The sequence below is a fragment of the Chroicocephalus ridibundus genome, chromosome 2, assembly GCF_963924245.1.
Source record: "Chroicocephalus ridibundus chromosome 2, bChrRid1.1, whole genome shotgun sequence".
NCBI classification, from domain to species: domain Eukaryota; kingdom Metazoa; phylum Chordata; class Aves; order Charadriiformes; family Laridae; genus Chroicocephalus; species Chroicocephalus ridibundus.
Genome location: NC_086285.1, coordinates 17,954,591 through 17,975,713, shown reverse-complemented (window position 1 = coordinate 17,975,713; position 21,123 = coordinate 17,954,591). Strand labels below are relative to the sequence as shown.

At 42.1% G+C, this 21,123-nt stretch overlaps 1 protein-coding gene across 8 annotated transcripts; it reads right to left on the bottom strand.

Annotated features, from left to right (window-relative positions):
- Positions 1-936: 936 nt before the first annotated feature.
- LOC134511110 (microtubule nucleation factor SSNA1-like) lies at positions 937-21,015 on the bottom strand. 8 transcript variants are annotated; one of them, XM_063324570.1, is made up of 3 exons: positions 20,781-21,015; positions 19,285-19,741; positions 937-3,350 (listed from the first exon to the last, which is right to left on the bottom strand). In XM_063324570.1, exon 2 carries the CDS (start codon positions 19,670-19,672, stop codon positions 19,328-19,330), a length of 345 nt encoding a protein of 114 aa, XP_063180640.1. In that variant the 5' UTR covers positions 19,673-19,741; positions 20,781-21,015; the 3' UTR covers positions 937-3,350; positions 19,285-19,327. The 8 variants fall into 8 exon arrangements, with proteins under 8 accessions (XP_063180640.1, XP_063180641.1, XP_063180642.1 ...); XM_063324571.1 differs by lacking the exon at positions 937-3,350 and adding an exon at positions 8,108-13,328; XM_063324572.1 differs by lacking the exon at positions 937-3,350 and adding an exon at positions 20,062-20,229 and having other exon boundaries at positions 18,998-19,741.
- Between the last annotated feature and the right edge of the window lie 108 nt (positions 21,016-21,123).

The following is a 21,123-nucleotide window of genomic DNA, read 5'->3' as shown; positions in this document are numbered from 1 at the left end:
AAGAGAGTAACAATGAATATGTATTAATTGTTAGAATATATAATAATCAGTGTATAAAAAGGGAAACTTTTGAAACTAAGGTGTGGTCCCTTGGGACGAGCACCCCATTTCTGTGCATTAACGGAATAAACTTGGAAATACCTCTGCTCTGTGTGTTAACGGCTTGCACACCAGGTAAAGAACCCAAATTTGGGACAACAAATCAGCTGTGGGAATGAAGAAGCAAGTGGCCGAAGCAAGGACCAGATTGTGAAAGGATTTTGGGTGCCTGCACATGCAGGTGGGCATCCACCAGGACTTCTAAAAGTTCCCATGAATTAAGGACCAACTTTGTCGAGCTGCTTTAGGGTTACAGCCATGAGTGACCCCAAAGGCATACGCAGTACTACAGGAACTGAGTTGTAAAAGGCGAACATTTAAAATGTGTTTGCTCCGATCCCAGAAACAGCAGGGAAAGTGTCAAATCAGAACGGCCAGAGGAATCCCAGACAGGGATCTGCAGGGCGGCAGAGGGAAGCGCTGCTGCGTCTGCCGGGCAGGGGCAGTTTGCACAGATTGCCTCTCTGCCCTCGGGTTTGCCTCAAAGTCGCCATTTGCTTATTATAAACATTGTTAAATGAAACGTGTAATTCAGGAGAGCAGAACTTGGTCTACTTTCAGCAAGAATTTGCAGCTTGAGAGGTTTCTGAATTCCTGAATTCCTCCCTGAGTTCATTTGCAGGTTTTGCCAGTCAATCAATGACAGTTCTGCCATAAGGGTATTTCTCTCACTTCTTAACAGCTGGTCACTGGCCAGTTACTTCTATAAGCCATTTGCTGTGTGTTTTAACATGATAAATGAGGGAGTGATGATTTTTACTTTAGAGCATTCAGTTTGAATAAGTTAAGAATCACAATTACAGACATAAAAAAAATATGTTGTATTTTATTGCCCCCAAAGTCTGAATCTTTTTTTTTTTTTTTCCCCCTGCGTGTGGGGTTAACTGCATGGGTTTTTTGATAGCTGTGTGCACTGAATGCCTCTGGAGGTGCCAGATCTATCCATCGACTCTAGAGGGAAGCAGAGACAAGCTGGCTTCTAAGTTAGCCCTCACGCTTAGATGCCTATAATTAGGTGGGATGAATGCAGGCCCTGCGCTAAGCTGTGCACTTCAGTCACCCTCTCCGTTCAAAGGACGCGGCAATTCTGCCCTCACTGGAGCGTCCTGAATTAAAGGTCTTGCAACATAACGGTGAAAAAATCAAAAAAATGTTTTAAGTCACTTGTGAACATAAGCTCAAAGGTAGTTACAAAATGTTACCCGCGCATATCCATATATAAATATTTTTTTTAAAGAGTCGTCCTATTCTATTTTTCCTTCTCTCTGTAGTGATGAGGGTAAGCTCCACGTCAGTTGTTTGAAATAGGGAAGGGAAGGGAAGGGAAGGGAAGGGAAGGGAAGGGAAGGGAAGGGAAGGGAAGGGAAGGGAAGGGAAGGGAAGGGAAGGGAAGGGAAGGGAAGGGAGCACTGGAAACGACCTGCTGCTTGTGAAAATGCTGCTTGTGAAAATCTTATCGCCGAGGGCTTCATCGTTTGCGAGTTCGGGACCGACATGGGCAGCAGCAGCGCCAAGCAGCGGGAGCCCCGCCGGGGGGCGGCGGGAGCGCGGCGGGAGCGCGGCGGGAGCATCGTGCCACCTCCTGGCTGTACGGGCGAGGCGCCCGATCCGGGCTTCCCCGAAGAAGGGGCTCTACAAGGATGGCATTGCCGGGACAAAATTGTTAAGTTATGATGTTAGTTATTGCGTTACACCAGCGATGCATGCTTTTCCCTATCCAAAATGTACTGAATGGTAAGACTTGCCTTTCGGAGTACTTAATCTTCACGATTTCTTTTACAAATATACTTTTTAAAAATTAAACTCCGGAAGCAGAAGAAACATATTGCAAGTGACAACGTAAATTGTTTCGTCTCCTTGCTTGATTGCAGATAAATTGTAAATCATATTTTATCTCTTCTTAGTGAAGTAGGAATGATGGGGATGAACGAACTCATAAAAATAACAGAATAGCTACAATCTCTGCTTTTTCTGGAGCACATGTAGCCCTTTGGGAAAGTGCAAGAAATACCATCTGTGTTTCCGAAACTCTGAAGTTAATTTATTGCAGACATCTCTCTATTTACTGTAAATGGACATATTTTGTGTTGCAAAACAACATGTTGCAGTGATGAAAAATAACCTAAAAACTCCCATCCAATTAACTCCAGAGGGTTTTCTACCTGAAAAAGCTCCGTTTAAAAGATCGGTTTGTTTTGCATCAGACATCAAACCTATCTTGTTTTCTTTTTAAGTTAGTTTCATACATGTATTGACAGCTGTTCACAGAGGAAGCTGAGAGGGGAAACTGTGAAGGAGCTGTGACTTTTATGACAGATTATATTTTTCTATTATCAGACAAGAAGTGTGTTTTACAAATAGCCACCGTCTTGGTGAGGGGCTTTTTCAGAATGGACACCTCTACAGGCCTTGCTGACAATCTGCTCTTTCCACTACCGTTCCTTGCAGTTCATGTTAAATGTAAGGTAGAATTTAGAAAATAAGCTTTTTCATCAGAGTGTTTAACAGGTACTTATAAAGAATTCAGAACATAATTCTGAGATGATGGAAATGAGTATTTGCTCTAATACAGCATATCCTAGGAGAAGCGGGGGGAACACAGTACTTGACTTCAGCTGACAGCAGCTAAGCCTCTTTGTTTTAAACTATGGCTGGAATTGAGCCATGAAATACAGATGGAAACGTGGATCTGAATTTCCCCAAAGTTCAGTGTGCAGTTTGAGTCCATTAGAAAGATAAGTTTGGAAATAGGTTTTAAACTAAACGTTTTTGAAGTGTAGATCCTCTCCAGTCAAATGTTACCCTGTCAAACGTAAAAAGGGAGGCAGCACATGGGAGGCTGAGGCACTGTGATACTGTGGGTTTACATTTGACTGCAAAGATTTAATGTCTGTTTCTTCTTGTCGTGCTTGGCCCTTGAACGATTGAGAGCTCATCCAAACGTCAACTGCTCCTGTGGCAGCAAAAATCCCCTTGAAGAGTTGTTATCTCATTTTTCTCCCCAATCCAGACAACTGGGTTATGAGAATGCAGAAAATGTGGAGTTACTTAGGCAAGCAGGGATGCAAACACAAAGGGGCGAGCCCCGGAAGGCAGCGCCGTGGCAGAGGGGACGACAAAGCCGGGCACTGTCGCTGCTGAGAGGAGTTCAGCACAGAAAAATGTTTCTGGAATGTGTATGTGATTCCTCATCCCAGGCTCTTTGTCCAGGAGCTTCGATCAACACTGCTGCAGCAAAGATTCCCAACGAGCTGAAACAAAACAAAACACGCATTCATGGGAACATTGCCATTCAAGAGCACGCATTTCCCAGTTAAAATGAAGGTCAGTTTTGGCAGTTTAAGACCCCTTTGATATTTGAGCAAGGCCTTTCCCTTTGCGCAGCTGATCCTGATTACGGTTTATGGCAATGGTAATTCTTCACCTCCCCAAGGCAGCAATTTTGAGAAGAGAGAGGGAAAGCAAGTACAGGATGGTTGTTTAGGAGGGAGGCACACTGCAGAGTGTTTTAACCGTTTCTCCGTTTTATGGCTGTGTCTCTTCCCCATGGATGGCCCTTGCACACAACAGCACTAATACTGGACTCTTCCTACGGGAATGCCCCATGTGCATCAACGAAATCACTCTGTCTGGAGGCAGAAAAAATCAGGTCTTGTATTTATGTATCGAAACACTGACTTCTGAACAATAAAACTGTGGTTTGGCTAGGGCTTTAGATGCTTTCTGTTTTCTGGTGAACACAGAGTCATGGATGCCCTAATTTTTTTCTTCTGGGTGCAAAGTGCAGTGGCCAGGTCTCGGGGTCACCCTGCCCACCTCTCTCCCGCCTTACAAAATGAAGGGGAGTGTTCTTGCTCAATTTCTGGAATGCAACTTTGTCAAAAGAGGGTGGATTTCCACATGGATCAACTTTGTGCCAGTCAGAACTGCCAACCTGCTAAGGCAAAAGTACACCGAGCCTTTGCATGAGGGAATGGGATGGGTGAAATTGTGTTTTGCACTGCTTTTCCCTCTGTGCAAAAGACAGAGGCAGATGTTCCAGCTGAGAGCATGTTCTCGAGAGCATTTGGGACAACGCGAAGGTGGGACAAGTCAGAATCCAAAAAGTTGGATGCTGGCTTGTTTTTTCCTATGGCTGGTATGAGGCATTTTGTTACAGGTAGTTCAACTGCACTAAGATTTATGATGTTAGTTTGTAATATATATTTCATTTCTTTATTACTTTCATTTCTCTGGCTTGATTATACCGTGAGCTCTTTGGGTTCATTGAGGCTTTTCATGGAGTTCGCAATACGGAGGGCTACTGCATAGGAATAACTGCTCTTGAAACTCTGGCACCATTAATCTGCTCCCAAACAAAAAATACTCTTATAGATTTGGAGGAATGATTTACAAAATGATTTAGTTGCCTTTCAGGCACTCCAAATGCCATCCTGTCAGCAAAGACAAGCCATGGGTATCATTTCTTTCCTAAAGATGACCACAATCATCGCACTGGGAAGTAGAAGCAGCTGGCAACTTTTGCAAGTTCAGTGTTTGATTCTGATGCCAGGCAGAAAAACAACAGGCAGAATCGCCAACGATCTTTTTTTTTTGTTGCGGTTTGCCTGTACGATATGTTTTTAAAAGCTTAAATGTGTTTTTAAATATGTCTATGTGCATTTCAAATGGGTCTTCCAGTGTGCAGTAGAACTTCGCAGGTACACACTGTATTTTGCCCTGAAGATACCAAGGAAATGCAATGAAAAAAAGGTACTCGGAACATTTTCCCAGGAAGAAGGAAATTTCATAACTCCTCGTACATAAGCCTTGCCTAAAAGTAATGGAAAACTTCCATTTGCAGGAGAGGAATAAAGCCTTACCCGCTCTCACTGTTTCAGGGACACCGTGAACCTGCTTGAGGAACATTTTGTAAGCCAAACTTTCTGCTTAGCTAATGGTACAGAAGGGTCCAACATGGGAGTTTTCCTTTTCCTTCATTATTTTAACTAGACCTTCAGTATTACCTTAGAACATACAACTTGTGAAGAACACCATGTGAAGGAAAAAAGTGTTTCTTGCATGTGTCTGTACATTTTCATCGAGATGCAAAGGTTGAAGAGTTGGGGGCCCTCCAGCCTGCCTGGGGAGCTGGTGGCAGGAGAAGAAGCGAGCATGGAGGCCCAGCACCGCACTGCCAGCAGCTGGCTGGGTGCCCAGCCTCCAGTGGTGAACGCTGCAGAAGGAGCTCTCCTTCACTCTGTCATTCTCTCATAAATCAGCCTAATTATTCTAACGAGGAGAGCTGCGTCCCTCTCCTGCGAGCCCTGCTGGTTTACAGAGAGAGGGAAGTAAATAAAGAGGAACAATGCTGGCTGCTGCTGTGGGAGGGACACACGGAGGGAGAACAATAGTCCTGACTCTCCTCCCCGCCACCACCCTGTCAGGAGATGGCTTGGTGCACGCCCCTGGAGTTATTCCAGATCAGAACTGAAATCAGACACTCGGCTCGTCAGCATCTGCTGAAGGAACAAGCAAGTAAAACAGAGGGCAGAGGCATGTTGTTTCCAAGGCTCTGCAAGAATATTGCCAAGGAGAGAAAAGGGTGGGATACAAGGCTTCGCAACGTCCATCGGAGTAACTAACGCCCTATAAATACCAACCTGAGCTCTAACAGCAAGGATCAACTCTCAGCTTTATGCCTTTCCATTTTTTTAGTGTAAGACGGCGGATTTTAGGCTTTGAGTGAAAACTTGTACCAACTTGTCTCTTAAAAGATGTATTTTGGTTCCTTCTCTTGCTCTGTATTAAAGTCTTCTTGCAATCGTAAAAATCAGAAATTTGTTTCTCTGCAATGAAATCTTAAGATTCTTATATACTACATGAATCTGGGAGCTGAAGCTTTAAGCAAACCACAAACTACCATAAGATTTATTACAGAAATACGAGCGCCAAAATTATGTACAGCCCTACTCATTGTTTTCTATATTTTTGTCATGTTCCCTCTTACTGTCCCCTCGCTATAATGACTGAAACAAATCATTCAGGTCTAGATCTCATAATATTATGACACCCACAAAGCCTCCTTGCTATTGTTTAGGTCAAATTGAAAACATTTGTCAAGAATGATTGTGGAATAGCATCAAAATTCATCTTTATTTTGCTGAGGATTTAATTGTCTTATTTCTATTGTGACAAATTATTCTTGATGTTAGAGACTATATTTACATATTTTTAATAAAAAACATTTTTAAAATTAGGCAGTTTAAGTTCTTGTGACGTTCTCCTTTCAGAAAAATTTCTCTTGATCTCCCTGTTCTCAGCAGTTTATCCTCCCGTTTTCAGTGTCAGTTTTACTAAAACATCTTCACCCTACCCTTTATACAGCATATTTACATCTATTTTTAGCTCCAGTTTGATGAATTATTCCATTTCTAAATCCCATCTTCAGTCTCCAGCTAGATGTTGTGATATTTTTGGCCTTTCGGACTCCAAAGAAAGCCTGTAAATATTAGAAAACCCTTGTCCTCAGACATTTCCCCATTTACCTTTCCTGTATTCATTTCCACGGGCTGAATATATTGTGATGTCAGGAGATCCCCTAGACCTTCTTTCAGCCCTGAAACGTCCCTGCCTCTCCATTGCTCGTTCCTCTAACATTCCCAATTCTGGGAAGCGTCACACCAAGCTGATGTTTCTTCTGGCAGAAGAGGGGCCACGTACCGCTGTTGGACACGCTCTCTCCCAGGACCTGGCAGCGTTCCCTCCCCCTGCCATCCCATGGGGCGTCCCGTTTCTGCTGGCCTGGGAGCTCCAGAACTCAGCCTCCAAACCAGACCTTGCTCCATGACACCTGCAGATTGTGCTGAGGCTGGGCTGGAAGGAGCTGCCCTGACATGTCTGAGTAACACATAGCAACTGCAGAAAGCCGGGTGAAGTTGCTAGAGATAGTAAGAGAGGAATTTAAATATTCACGTAAAGAAAGCACATAGTGTGCTGCAGCATCTACAAGCGTAGATTAGAAAAGTGCCTGTCTTAAAGTCAATGTAATTGCATCTTCTGTGATTGGAGTAAAACAGGGGGTGAAATTTTCAGTAGGACTTTGACCACAACCAGCTTCCAGCATTCAGAGACACACGCATCAGGCCAAGCACAAAGTGTGGGACTGTTGTTAAGTCATGAAAAAGATATAGAATTATTTATATTTGCCTTTTATTTCTGAGCCTTTCATGCTTACTTGCTTTTGTGTTTTCAACCTTCTCTTTACAAGGAACAGAAATATAACTTCAAAGGGGGGGAAGAACAAAGAAAATACCTTGATTTCAGGAGCCAGGCCTTCGAGAAATGCACCAGGAATCCTCAGTCTTGAAGTCCAGAGCAATAGCAAGCAGAGCACAAACTCCACTAACTTTAAGTAAGCCTTGTGGTATAAAAGCCTCTTGGGCACTTATTAAATTCTTAGTATTAACTTAAAACTCATTCCAGAACTTTAAAATGAGTTTTGTTACCCTCTTTACTACCATACAGGACACCGCACTAGAATCAGAAATTACAGATGCAGAAATTCAACACTTTAAAATCCAGTAACACCACACAACTACTTACTTTGGTTGGTGTTAGGGGCTTTGCTCATGCTAACAAGATGATTTTAACTACAGGTTAATTCATAACTTCCCAGAATCCCCACGTAGCAAAGGCAGCATCAGGTAGCTCAAGCAGCATACGCACACACGCATCTATTTACTTTTATTTAGCACTTCATGCAGAGTAGAGACGCTCAGGTCCTTCTGACTGTCTCAGTGTGAGCCTGCCTGCGGTGGTTCTGTACAGCATGTATTGCCTCCATTTATTTAATCACCTGCTCTCTACCAGCACCCACGAGATGGCCCCTTGTCCCATGGGCCTTGCAAAACCGACTGGCATGTTCATGTGCGGTGGGAGTGACGGGCTTGGGAAATGGAGCCTGTTTTGTGCTCTGAGGGTCCAGGCTCTGAACAGGTACCGCACTTAAAATCTCTCCTGGATGAGAGTATACAGAAAGCGTACTGTTAGCCAAAACAAATGACTTTCGATATCTCTTTAAGATATTTGGCTGTGCTTTCCCACCAAACAACCAAATGCAGAAGTTATTTAAACAAAAATGTTCATGCAAAGAAATATGGGAAGATTTATTTTAAGTCCACAGAAATCAAGTTACACTTTGTGTTTTGTCACTGCTGACTTCACCAACACCCAAAACTATAAAGTACAGGCACAATCTAAGTTAAAAGGCTCATCTTAATGTCCAAGAACCAAGCTCCATTTTAGCTACATCAGTGTAATAATAATACATGGCATGCTAAGCCAGTGAAAAGGACTTTTAACTAACAGTTACAGACAAATTTCATACCTATATAAGTACCAATATGTGCACTGCTTTATTAAGCTCATCTAAAATAAAAAAATGTATTTTAAACTGAACAGATCTGAGACCAAAACTCCATGTTTTAGACAGGCAGTACTTGCAACGAAAAAACCGCACACAGGAGTGCAGCTACTGGAAGAATAATTGGTCTGCAATGACAAGCAAACGCAGGATTTTGTTGTTTCTCCTTCCCCTTAAATGGCTGCTGGCTTTTAGAATTTGCATGATGAAAATTCTTTTCTGAAGGAAAAAAACAGAGCTCCCATGGGGCAGCCGTAGCTGCTTCCCATGTGGTATTGGCTTTTCTTGGAGCAAATTATCCCATTTATTATTATTATTATTCATACCTTTAAAGAGAAAGAAAATTCCTTCCCCACTCAGCCCAATAATGATGCAGGAGGGAGCAAATAAAAATAAATAAAAAAAGTCCTCTCACTTGCTACTTCTGCAAGCAACCCCACTCAATTCAGACCAAGACCAGCAATGTTGTCCTTTTGTGCTTTTCCTCCTCTCTGATGGAGGCCAGTACCAGATACTGCTCTGCCCCAGGTTCTTTCACTACATTATCAGAAATATGCCCTTTCTTTGTCTAAGATGAAATGATGACTGCTAATACAGTTTGTCTGGTCTGGAAGAGCCAGTTTGTCACCAAGACTTTGCTATCAGTAAATAAAAATAGAAACCTTTATGCCAGTGTGAAAATAACTGAGCTGCTGTCCTCATTCAAAAACTATTTTTGCATTCAGTCATCCCAGACAGCAGGAAAACCAATTGTTCCCTAAAACGTTATAGAAGTCTGTGCAGACACTGTTTGTACCCAGAGATTTCACAGCGTGCAGACTTTTAATTGCCTCTCCTTTCTCACTGCAGATGAAGGCATCTGGAACGTTATCTCTAGCATACCTTACTGGGGAACATATTAGTTTGTAAAATAGAGCAGGATTACAAAGAAAATTGCTGAATAGGTACAATGTCTTGACATAACTTTTTACAAGTAGCCTCACTGTGAGCATACTCCACTATCTTAGCACATGTTTATTATTTTGCAATATAGGTCATATTCAGAGCTTTGAAAATATACCTAGCTGACCTATAGTGGCTTCCTCAATGAGATCACTGATCTGCAAGCTCCAGCATTATACTCCTTTTTCCTCTTTTTAATATCAAGATTAGTCTTTTCTCAAACACAGTGCAATCATTTCTGGAACACACTCAAGTTACTCTGCACGTAGCCTTAATACTCATTAAATTACAGCACCCCATATAGGCCTTCTTCATTTGCAGAAGTTTATAAACAAAGTCTGCATTTGCTGGGACAAGGATATTCTCATTGACAAGCATAATAAATGTCTATTCTTTAATATCCACAGCATATCAGGAACACCCCATTCCCTCCATCTATTACTTCAATCTAGAAGTCTTTTTAGGATGGGTTTTTCATAGGATGAAACTCCTCAGGTGTCTGTTGTTTCTCTACCATATAATATTCTTACCCCACCTAACCATAACTTTTTTGGCCCTATCAAACTGAATGAAATCTGTTTAACTTTGCAAACAATTTTTCCAAGCGTGCCAGAGCACGTCTGGGCAATCTGAAGATACTGAAAGTATCTCCAACACACCATGTGGCAGAAGAGCAGAGTGCTTCTGGTCAGCAGCTTGGGATAACTAAAAACATGGTAAGAAGGGGCCAGGAAATAGGGACAACAAAAGTTGTTGCAGCAGACAGAGGAGGATAGGGCTACAAACAAAGGTTTATATAGTGGCAAGACTGTGGGTGCTGCAGAGGGTACACAACCTAATGCAAGTTGTTAATGACCAGCCTATTTAAATTGTCCTCTCTAATGGCAGACAGTACTGATATATTAGACAGGTTTCTACCGAGAACATACTACACTTATTAAAATGCTCAGTATATTTGTACATATATTTTAAGGGGCATGTATTTATGGTAATATGTGAAATAAAATACTGCTGTCAGGTGTCACCTGTCCTAGATTAAAGTAATTTTTAATCTGAATTCATACAGCCAGCTTCTTTTCCCTATAGAAGAGGCCTATCCATCCATCTCTCTACAATTCCTGACTTGCCATGGTACCTCAAATCCATTAACCCAAAACGAGCTGTAGCAGAATATGGTTGCCACGCAGCCTGTTGCTGTTATATGTGGTCAGAATGCTGTTATGTGGTCTACATACCATTCTAGATGGACTAGAAGTCAGATCCTCCACTGTACTTAAACACCAAGGAGGCTCAATGTCTAGAAAACCCTTAAAGGCTGTCAGTGCAAATACCTGGTGGTCTTACATAGGCTAGCATAAGGTAATAAGAGGTCTGATGAAAGTGAGACAAAACAGCAGGGTTTGTAAAGACGACCCATCTGAACAAGGTTAGACTTGTAAAAGGTAATTAATTAGCAACTATCATTAAAAGTTCTTTCTGTTCCTGTGACCTGTCTCCTACAGTCAGTTCCCAAATACATGTAAGTAGGGACTTGGAGAGAGCAGGTCTGGAAAGTGAGAATAGCTGCTCCGGAGCTGGGATACTTTGTCATGAAGGGTGTATCCATGGATAAATAAGTAATACTTTCAAACATCATCATGATGCTGCATGCCATGTAAAGTGAGTAATAGCAGAAAGTATGCATCTGCTCAGTTATTTCTTTCCCTTCCCCCAACACACAGGTTGAAAATGCATAATCCAGTTGGTTTATGTCAAACGCCAAACAGGATGTGAATCCCTTGGAAGCAGCCCAAGTCAGAGCATTCAGTTGAGGCTGAAAAAGCAAAGCCACTATTTCCAGATCTGTTCCTGATTTGTGGCAGATTACTATCAAATGTCACTGTTTATCAAGGGGGATAAAGATATTAACATTCTCTGTAAGGTACTTTGTGATCTGTTGATTGGAAGCACTTGTTTATATGTCCTATATAAATATATGTATGTATACACTTGGCATTTTTAAACACTTTTTAAAAGGTGCACAGCATGGCGTAAAACCAAATCTTGTTTCACTTAAATTGCTGTTGTACAGGTAGTTTCTTTCTGACATTCTCAAAGAAAACCCATATATTCATATGCACAACATGAATGCCTATGGCAGAGTGCCACAGGAGGCCTCAATGGAATTCTTCATTAAAAAACAAACAAACAAAAAAACCTGAAAGTACATTCCAAATTGAACAAGCAACGCTTGTTGCAAATCATTTAAACTACTAAGAGCAGCCACAAAACTTGCAACTCAACTGAAGAATTAGACAGCGTTTGACCAAGAACTTGGTGTACTATACAGTGAATACAAACCACTTAAAGGCTTGCAGACTTCAGTGGAGCTTAGGCATCTGTATGTTTTCCTTTGGCCGCAGGTCTTTGAACTCAAACAACTTGAATCTAAAGCAAGAACACTTTAGGCTTCAGAGAAAAGGCCCTACAAGGAATAGGATTTTAAGCATGTATCCTTCTCATGGAGTCATATCTAATGTTGCATGTCACTAAAAGACAGAATTCCCTGAGTTTCAAGAAGAGAAACAGGTTACACTTTTCCAGCAAGTCCAGTGACTCCTAAGCGCACAAGATTTCATAAGTGTGTCCACATGGTCAACTGCTTTTTGGCAGGGCAAATTAACCCTTGCTGAGCCCAATACTGTTGCAGCTACACTGCTTCCAGCTGTACTTGAGCTTGTGCATTTAAAGATAACCTGACCGTGATCAGGTATCAAATTCCTTGTGACTGACAGCATGGTCTAGGTTTTCTTTTTGTGAGCTTGCTTCAGTGGACCTTGCAACAGTAATCTGTGACCATTATAACCACCTGGTTTGAATCGTCTCACAACCCTCCACCATGAGCCAGGCTAACAAAGATGCTCCTCTGTTTCCACAAGTGGGTGGTCTCTACTGAAAAGGCAGTGTCTCTTTTGCCCCACACGCCCTCCACACTGGGCTGAAGTATCCATTCCTTTCATGCTAGCAACAATTCTTGAGGAAGGACCAATATTTAATGAAAACTACCTTGGGTTTGTCCATTACAGCAAGTAACCCCACTTACTACTGGACAGTAAGCAGCACAAATCTCCATCAGGATTTCTGTTACTGAACAGCTGCATAAGCATATGAAGAATTACTACTAGCTAGGTTTTTTTGTTTTCAAACATCTGACAGAATATGATTCAGCCATGACTACCACCTATATTAAAAAATACATCACTAACTGTCAATCTGATTTTCAACTCAAAGTGTTCTTACTGCATAAGGAAAAAGAAGCTTTAAAAAGAGTTAAAGCTTGCAGAACACAGAAAGGATTTTGTCTCTGGAACTGAGAGACAAGCCAGATCAGAATGGGTCTCTAAGTTGTATCAACTTGTTAATAACCATGTAACAACAACAAGAGAATACTACAAAAAATAATTTGATCTAATTCTGAATACAGACAGGGAGATTTGAAAGCATTTAGGAAAGAGATTTTCTTTTTTTTTTTTTTTTTTTTTTCCACTATGTTCAACTGAATCAATTAAGTGATTTAAAAAAAATTTAAGTTACAGATCTGTCATGGACCATGATGGAAATAGTTTTTTAAAAGTGTTCCCATATACCACGTATCAATGGAAAGATCCTTACAAGAGCTCTCACTGGAGCACGAGAACCTACGCGTATCAAGCTCAAAAATAACAGCTATGAAGGTTTACCTTTAAAATGCTCCATGATCAGTCTATTTGGTATCATACTTTGAAAAATGTTTAAAATTAAGTGTTAAAAATTGTTCAGCCTCTTCCTTTGTTTTACAGTCTGTACCTAACACTTCTGTCTTCTTGATTTAGGCTGGCCACTGCAGGAAGCTGTGTGTCTGCCTCTGAAAAGATAATAAATGAGAACCCTCAACACCGTTACAAATCCCTCAGGGCCAAGTACATATATTCTACAAAACATGAGTGGCGGTAAGCAGAGAGGAAAAGTCATTCCACATAACTTCATATGCCTTGAAGTGAGGTGTGAGCAAAACTGAAGCTCCCACCACAGCCAGCAGAATCCCAATCAATCCCACCTCCAGAGGGAGACTGACTTTTCTCAAATGCCTTTTCTCGAATGTGATCTCTGTCTACAGGTACGCATTTTCCTCCAATACAGACGAACCCTATTCCAAGAGCAACATTTTCCCATTTATGATGTTCAAATGAAGCACACACACAAATATTACCAACTTTGAATGATGTAGCAAGCAACAGGCTAGCTACACTCAAAAGGCAAAGATTTGACACCATCATTTTCAATGCTGCTGCTAAATAAGATACCCAAGTTCACGTTAAAGTTTACTAATGTACTGTAGTGGTTACTGCAGCATAGTCTAGTCTTGCACAAATAGACAAAAAAGTGCAGACTGTTCCACCCCACAAGATCTTGTGAAACTATTGAAGCCACTACAAAATGAAAGTGGTTTATTAGCCCCATGTCTTCTAACTTCATATTTCTGTAAAATCAAACTACAATACTAAGCTAGTTTTCACACAAATCCCATAAACTAAATCTATGAATGACCAAATAATATGGTCTTGAAGCTCCCTTCTCTGCAAGCCTGAACCTCTCCATCAGGTTTTACCAATAGCTAATATGTAAATTGCATCATCTGCACACATCTGGTTTATACCGCTAGATATTGGACAAAACTACATCTGAAAATCAACTGGGGAAGGCAACAATCAAGGACTACTCTAGGGTAACTGAAATTAAAGACAGATTCATAAAGCAGTAAGAGGCAAAGAACAAGAAAAGACCCATTCCCAGTTTAAAAGAAGTGTAGAACAGTCATCCAAGAAGCAGCCACACTGCCTGACTCCCCCCCAGCCCTGATAACACAACAGCAGCTGACAAAGCAATTGGTGCACAAAGTAAACCAAAAGCTAGTATGTCCTTCCCCCAACACAGAAAAAAAAAAAAGTGGGATTTACATCTATATTTAAAATCATACACTTACATTAAAAACAAAGTTAAATGAGTGCTCTGATTTTAGGAAAACTTGTCTATCCATCTATCTGTTAAAAAAAACCCAACAAAGACACATAAACAAATCAATATTAAAGCATGTATTGATACTTCTTCACTCATTACTGAAAAGGAGGAAAAAAACTTATTAAAAAAATGAACTGTTTTATCTCCTTCTTACATAAAAATTCGAGAGCCCAGGATCTACTCAAAGTTCAGGATAACTTCAGCAGCTGCCACAAGCTACATCTTCTAACTCAAATTTCTCCTAACAAGCAAAATCATCTAAGGAGTAACAGCTATTGGTCTTCTGCGCAGGACTCGTCTACACAATAAGTTAGCTGTAGAGATTTGATCCTTTTGCTACCAATCTTCTGTATGTTCTTATTGCAGAATTGAACTTTGTTCCAATTTAGCTTAATCCATTTGGAGTGAGACACACCTATACCACAAGAGCTAGATGGGACTGAGATACTTAATTCTGAAACTGCAATCCAAGACCCAGCCATCTGGATTTAGATTAGTTTGCTTCGTTGTTTGAATGGACAATTCTTCAGGTGTTTAAAGATGCCTAGTCTTCCTAGTCTGAAGACCTCCTAATCCAAGGAAATAAATCTCTTGCATTCACCAAGTTAAACTGCCAAAAAATTGCCATCCCTCTGCCTAAATTCTCCAAGGTCAATCTGACATACACATGGAGTGCATCTAATACACTGACAGGACTTAGGGTTCTTTATAAAACCCAAGTAGTTCACCAATTAATGTTCATAGGAGAGCTACCAAGGTAGAAAACAACAGCAACACATCCTGCATGAGCCTGGCAGTACCCTTACCCAGCAAACGGGAGGCTGATTCCACAGCCTCCTGCTGGAACTGGCCACTGTGCAGCTGAGTATGCCCATTCTGGGCATGCCCAGAATCTACTCATGCCATCCCAATCCACTCATGCCTGCCCCTGTAAGGCTATTAGCAGAAAGCGTGCGTGGGGTAGTACCTGAACTGTAGGGTAAACATCTCCGCAGAGACAGTGATGGATTGTGAGTGATTGCCTGTATAAGGGACTTCATCTAGTGGTCCATATTAACCACCTCCACACAGAAAATTACTTTAAACGTATCACTCACAAGCAGTTTCTTTGGTAACCACCAAACTCTATCATACATAATAAACTTAGCTTACTTGGCAGAGTCAACGTTCAAATGTTTTGAAAAACCTGTTGATACCTAGACTTCACAGAATCGAATGGTTCGGGTTGGAAGGGACCTTAAAGATCATCCAGTTCCAACTCCCCTGCCATGGGCAGGGACACCTCCCACTAGACCAGGCTGCTCAAAGCCCCATCCAGCCTGGCCTTGAACACTTCCAGGGATGGGGCAGCCACAACTTCCCCAAGCAACCTGTTCCAGTGCCTCACCACCCTCACAGTAAAGAATTTCTTCCTAATGTCTAATCTAAACCTACCCTCTCTCAGTTTGAAACCATTACCCCTCTCCTATCACTCCCCTCCCTGAGTGGGTCCCTCCCCATCTTTCCTGTAGGCCCCCTTTAGGTACTGGAAGGCTGCTATAAGGTCTCCCCCGAGCCTTCTCTTCTCCAGGCTGAACAACCCCAACTCTCTCAGCCTGCCCTCACAGGAGAGGTGCTCCAGCCCTCTGATCATCTTTGTGGCCCTCCTCTGGACCCGCTCCAACAGGTCCATGTCCTTCTTGTGCTAAGGACTCCAGAGCTGCACGCAGTACTCCAGGTGGGGTCTCACCAGAGCAGAGTAGAGGGGCAGAATCACCTCCCTCGACCTGCTAGCCAGACTACTTTTGCTGCAGTTGTATGTGCTAGGTACATATTTAAGAAGTATTGCTATAAAAGCTGGGAATCATTACCTCTCCTCCTGTTATTTAGAAACCAGGTGGAGGTGCTACTACATAAATTCAGGAAATTAGATCAGAGCTCTAGATGCGTTTCACCGGAGCTTTGAATCAAGCACAGGTAGGAGTTCCAAAAAGTGTGTCTCCTCACATACCAAATAAACTACAAGACACTCAACACAGCACTTTAGATTAGGCACTACAATTTGGTAACCTGAACTTTTGTCATTAAGGCTTCTAGATTGTAAGCACTCAAATAAATTACTGGATCTAACCCAGACACTCATATAAAATCAATATAAAAATTAAGTCAGGACTAAGTATGATGCTTTAAGTTTATAACCTGCCTTATTTCACACAAACTTTCCATTGCAGACTAGCCCTCCAGAGCTGCTGTAATCCGCAAATTATCACTTCTGTTCTAGCAATACTATGTATCAATTTAGTTTGCATATCTTTTATTCTAATGAACTGAAGCTGTTTAAGAAAAGCTATTTATGTCAAGATTTATACTACAACAGATTAAAGATGTCAAGATTAAACTATAACAGAAAAAACAACAGTGAAAAAGGTTTACCACATCAATAAAAGGACAGAGTAAATTCATTTGGGTGAATACAGAATATAATGGTAAAAGCTATTTTTGACTAAGGACTCTGCAGGTGCACTTACGTCAGAATGACTGCCACACTTGTGAGTTATTCTACAAACAGGCAAGCCCTACAGATATGGTATATTGCTCTTCATTCGTGAATCTGAATTTAAACAGAAATTTTATAGACTGGAATCACTGAATGGAATTCTAACATTTCAACTTTTTATTTGAAAGTTGGGAGGCCCCAATGTGTGTAAATACTAGCCAACAGTTATATTTTCCCTTTGTTTTGTAACTTAAAAAAATTCAAACATCTCTAGTATTTTAGTTTTGACACTGTAATAGCTACACTTAGATAGGTCATGAAACAGACTTCTTCAAAGACTTGCAAGGCTTCTCTTAAAAATTCTTTAGTTTTAACAGCCTAAGGTAGAGCAAGAGGAGGCATTAGTTATAATATACGATTATTCTAAGGCAAACAAACCTGTAATTATCATCTAAGACAGATAATATGAAAAATTAACTGTACTGTTCTCTATAAATGACCTTTCTATGATACAATTTTTTTCCACATAGACAATTTCAAGTTCCCTTTCAGATAATAAAAAGCAGCAGTTTACATATGCAACTCTAGAAGCCCTTGCTCTTTAGTTAATACCTTTTCCTCCCGAGTCTTCCTGTTTTGACATAAATTAGTTACTACTACCAGACTGAGGGAAGAGAAAATGCCAAGAAACATCCACTCAAATAAATCACTTTTTTGCTACTAAAAAGTAGCAACATTTTTGTGTTTCACTTCAATATAAACAAGGTGGTCCTGAATACTGCAGGATTACAACAACAGCAGTACCCCTGAGATTATCAAATTTTATCACCTCAGCATTACTCGAGGGAAGTCAGTGAAAATGCTATACACGTAAATCGTTGATTAGCTTGGTCACACTAATCCCTGATGTAGCATCACAACCAGATGAACATAAAATGTGCTTCATATTATTGCTGAAGAACTATTACTGAAACTATTCACATCTACATACTCTTTATACTTGCACCTGAGAGACACACAGTTATCAAGTAAGAAGATTACAATTGCACTTCTTTCAATTTAGTTAATTGGTATAGAATGAAGATTTGACTACAAGATGCAACTTAAAAAAGTTACTGCTGCAACACACAAATGAGTAGGACAAAATGCATGTGTATGTACACACATAAACACAGAGAGGTTTAGTAACTACCAGAAATAATAGATGGGATTAAATTCAGATTTCTGCCACGCTATTACCTCCTCCCAGATCTCTAAACTAAGTTCTATTTTAACTTCATCTGTAAGAATACCTGACAGCTGCAAAGTATTCCTAATCTCATTTTCTGCTTTTCATCTTTCGTTTGTATTTACTTCTCTCCATTCCAGATTGTTCACTATTATTTAAAATCTTATTACAATTACTTAATAGATCAGTATAGAGCTAAAGCACAGTATAGAGCTAAAGCACACTAAAAAGGTTTCCAGTAATTTCACTGTTGGCTTGTAGCTAAAATTATCATCTTTGGCCATGTATTTAACCCTTAGTATTTTTGATTGAATCCCAGTAGTTTTTTCAGCACTTCTAGACACTATTGAAATAGTCATCTTTTCCTTATCCATAGTGGATTAGTTGGTCTGAGCTTACGTGGTATAGCTGTAAGTAGTGCTGTGCCCTGCACGTGGGAGATACACACTTGCACCAAAACCTGTCTTTCATCATAGTGTGCCTCCTACCTAAGCAAGGCTTTTTCAGTATAGCTTCAGAAGGTGCATGAACCATATATAGTATCACAGTTTAATCCTCCATGCCCTGCCTTAGTCATGTTTGCTCAACTTATACCTCTGTTATTCCAGACAAGTAAGAGATGATTGTAAACAGGGGCTCTCTTTGTGCATGCATCAAACAGAACTCCAAATTCCTAGAGGAAAGTCAATAGCTGGTTTCTATTTGGCCCCTAACAGTAAAGCCTAAGCATTTGTAAAGTGAAAAGAAGTAGTATCTGAGCGATTGCATCTGCTAGTTTTCAATCAAACAGGAATTCACTGGTAGCCTCCGAAGCCAACCAATAAAACATGATTTATTTTTTTTCAGACCTTCAGAATAGCCTGGAAGCATCAGCATGTCAAAATTAAGCGCCTCAGATCTGCCTCAACTACCTACCTGCAATATAGTTTTGTAGTGTTTAAGTAATTAGATTTTTTTTAAACAGCAAAACAGCAACTTTATTTCATCTACTTTCTAGTGCATTTAAAAATAGTAGTAAAACATACAGAAAGGTTGGAAGAAAATCTCTCTCTGTTTATACTGTCATTGCAAGGTTCTGTGGCTAACCACACTTCTCACCTAGTGGAATTTTAGCACTGTGGAGTCCAAACATTTGACCGTTTCACGTTACATTGGTTTTCAGTTCTGGCATATGCTTTAAGCTTCCCACTTCCTTCTTCAGGACATTAAGCAAAGTTCTAGAACTATCCAATATCTTCATGTAAGCAGCTTCAGTTTCAGCAAGAATTTTATCAAGCTCATTCCGTGAAGCTACCTTTTGGGCCAGGTTTTCACATACACACTCCAGTTGTTCACTCAGGACTTGGATTTCATGCTGGAGCTTATTTTTTTCCTCTTCTGCTTGCTGGATTTGTTTGTTCAGCTCTTCTTTTTGCATACACAAGTCTTCAATGCATTTCACTAGCTCATTATTGTAACCCTGAAGAACAGCTCCCTGCTGAGTCATCCTCCACTCCCCTCCCTGAGCTCTGCCACTGCTCCCTGAAGTCCCCTCTCAGCAACAGCCTTCTGCACTCTAAAAAAAAAAAAGAAGACAACAAAAAAAAGAAAGAAAACTTCTGTAAGAGAGTTATCATGAATAATGGTATCCTATCACGGATTGAGCCACGGGCAAACGTGGTCTGTTTAAGGTTATCATGCTAGTTCTGAGTTGTGCCACATCTCTTCCCTTTTTAGGAAAAGGGAGGGAGAAAATCTGTCACCTATACTCACCTTTACCAAAAAAAGATCTCTCCTACGATACCCTCATAGCAATGCTCAACTACAGTACCAAAAAAGCTTCTATTATATTTTATAATATCTTAATAACATTCTGAACGATACGATGCTTTGTACCTCAGACTTCGAGGGTATGGTCAGAAATAACCAGAACGACCCTTTCCAGGAGAGACGGCTCAGCAGTCACCACCACCAGCAGCGGCGGCATCCCCTCGGCCTCTCATGAAGCGGATCCTCCTCGCAAACTGAGCGGCCAGGCACCCACTTCAGAGAGCCCGGGGCCACCTGAAACAAACCCACCCGGCGCTGTTGCCGCCTCACGGGCTCTGGGATGACAATTTTACCGAGGTGCGGGCGAGCCGCTCGCCGGCCGGAGGTGAGCGCTACAGCCCGTCAGGCGGCCGTTAGCGCCCCTCGCACCCCCGCTCCCCACCCCAGCGGCCGTTTCACCGCGCCCGGGCCGTTCTACCACCAGCACCTCGCTCCCTCAGCGGCCAGGGAGGGCCGCGGTGGCCTGGCGGCATTTCCTCAGGGACCGGCAGCAGAGCCCTGCCACTGCAGGCCGAGAACAAACCGGCGCCGCCGCAGGGGCCGGACCAGGCCCGACCCGCGCGGCCGCCGCCTCCCCAGGGACATTTTAACAACCTCTTCACCGCCGAGCGCTTCCTCGCAAACGATGAGCCGCATACAAAATGGCTCCTGCCTATACATCAAGTCCCTGGGCGGAAGGGGAGGAGGGGGTAGGTAAGAGGAGACCTTCCCTTTCCTATCTGGCGGCCGGGCGCCGCTTACCCCCGCCCCGCCGCTTCTCTCGCAATTCCCCCTATTGCCCCCACCTGCCTGGCGTTCCCGCCCTGTCGGCTCCCAGCGAGAAAGACCCACCGCAGCCCCGCTGCCTCACGGCCCAGCCCGGCAAGGGCTGCCCTCGTCCAATCAGCCGGGCGCGCCTCGCCAACGGCTGCTCCGGCCGGCAGTGCCTCGGAGCCGCCTGACTGAGGGGCGGCGGAAATACCCGAGCGTTTCCGAACGCGGCGCGGAGCGTGACAACATCTCTACGGAAATAACCGATGTTTTCCGAAGACAGGTAGCGCTCGGGAGTGGAGGGCGAGGCGGGCCGGCCGATGGGAGGGGGAGGAGGGGGGGGGAGCGAGGGGAGTTACGGAAGGAGCCGATGTTTGC

What these genes read in the sequence shown, in the direction of transcription:
- LOC134511110 (XM_063324570.1), bottom strand. Translation starts at nt 19,672, where the DNA reads ATGACTCAGCAGGGAGCTGTTCTTCAGGGTTACAATAATGAGCTAGTG.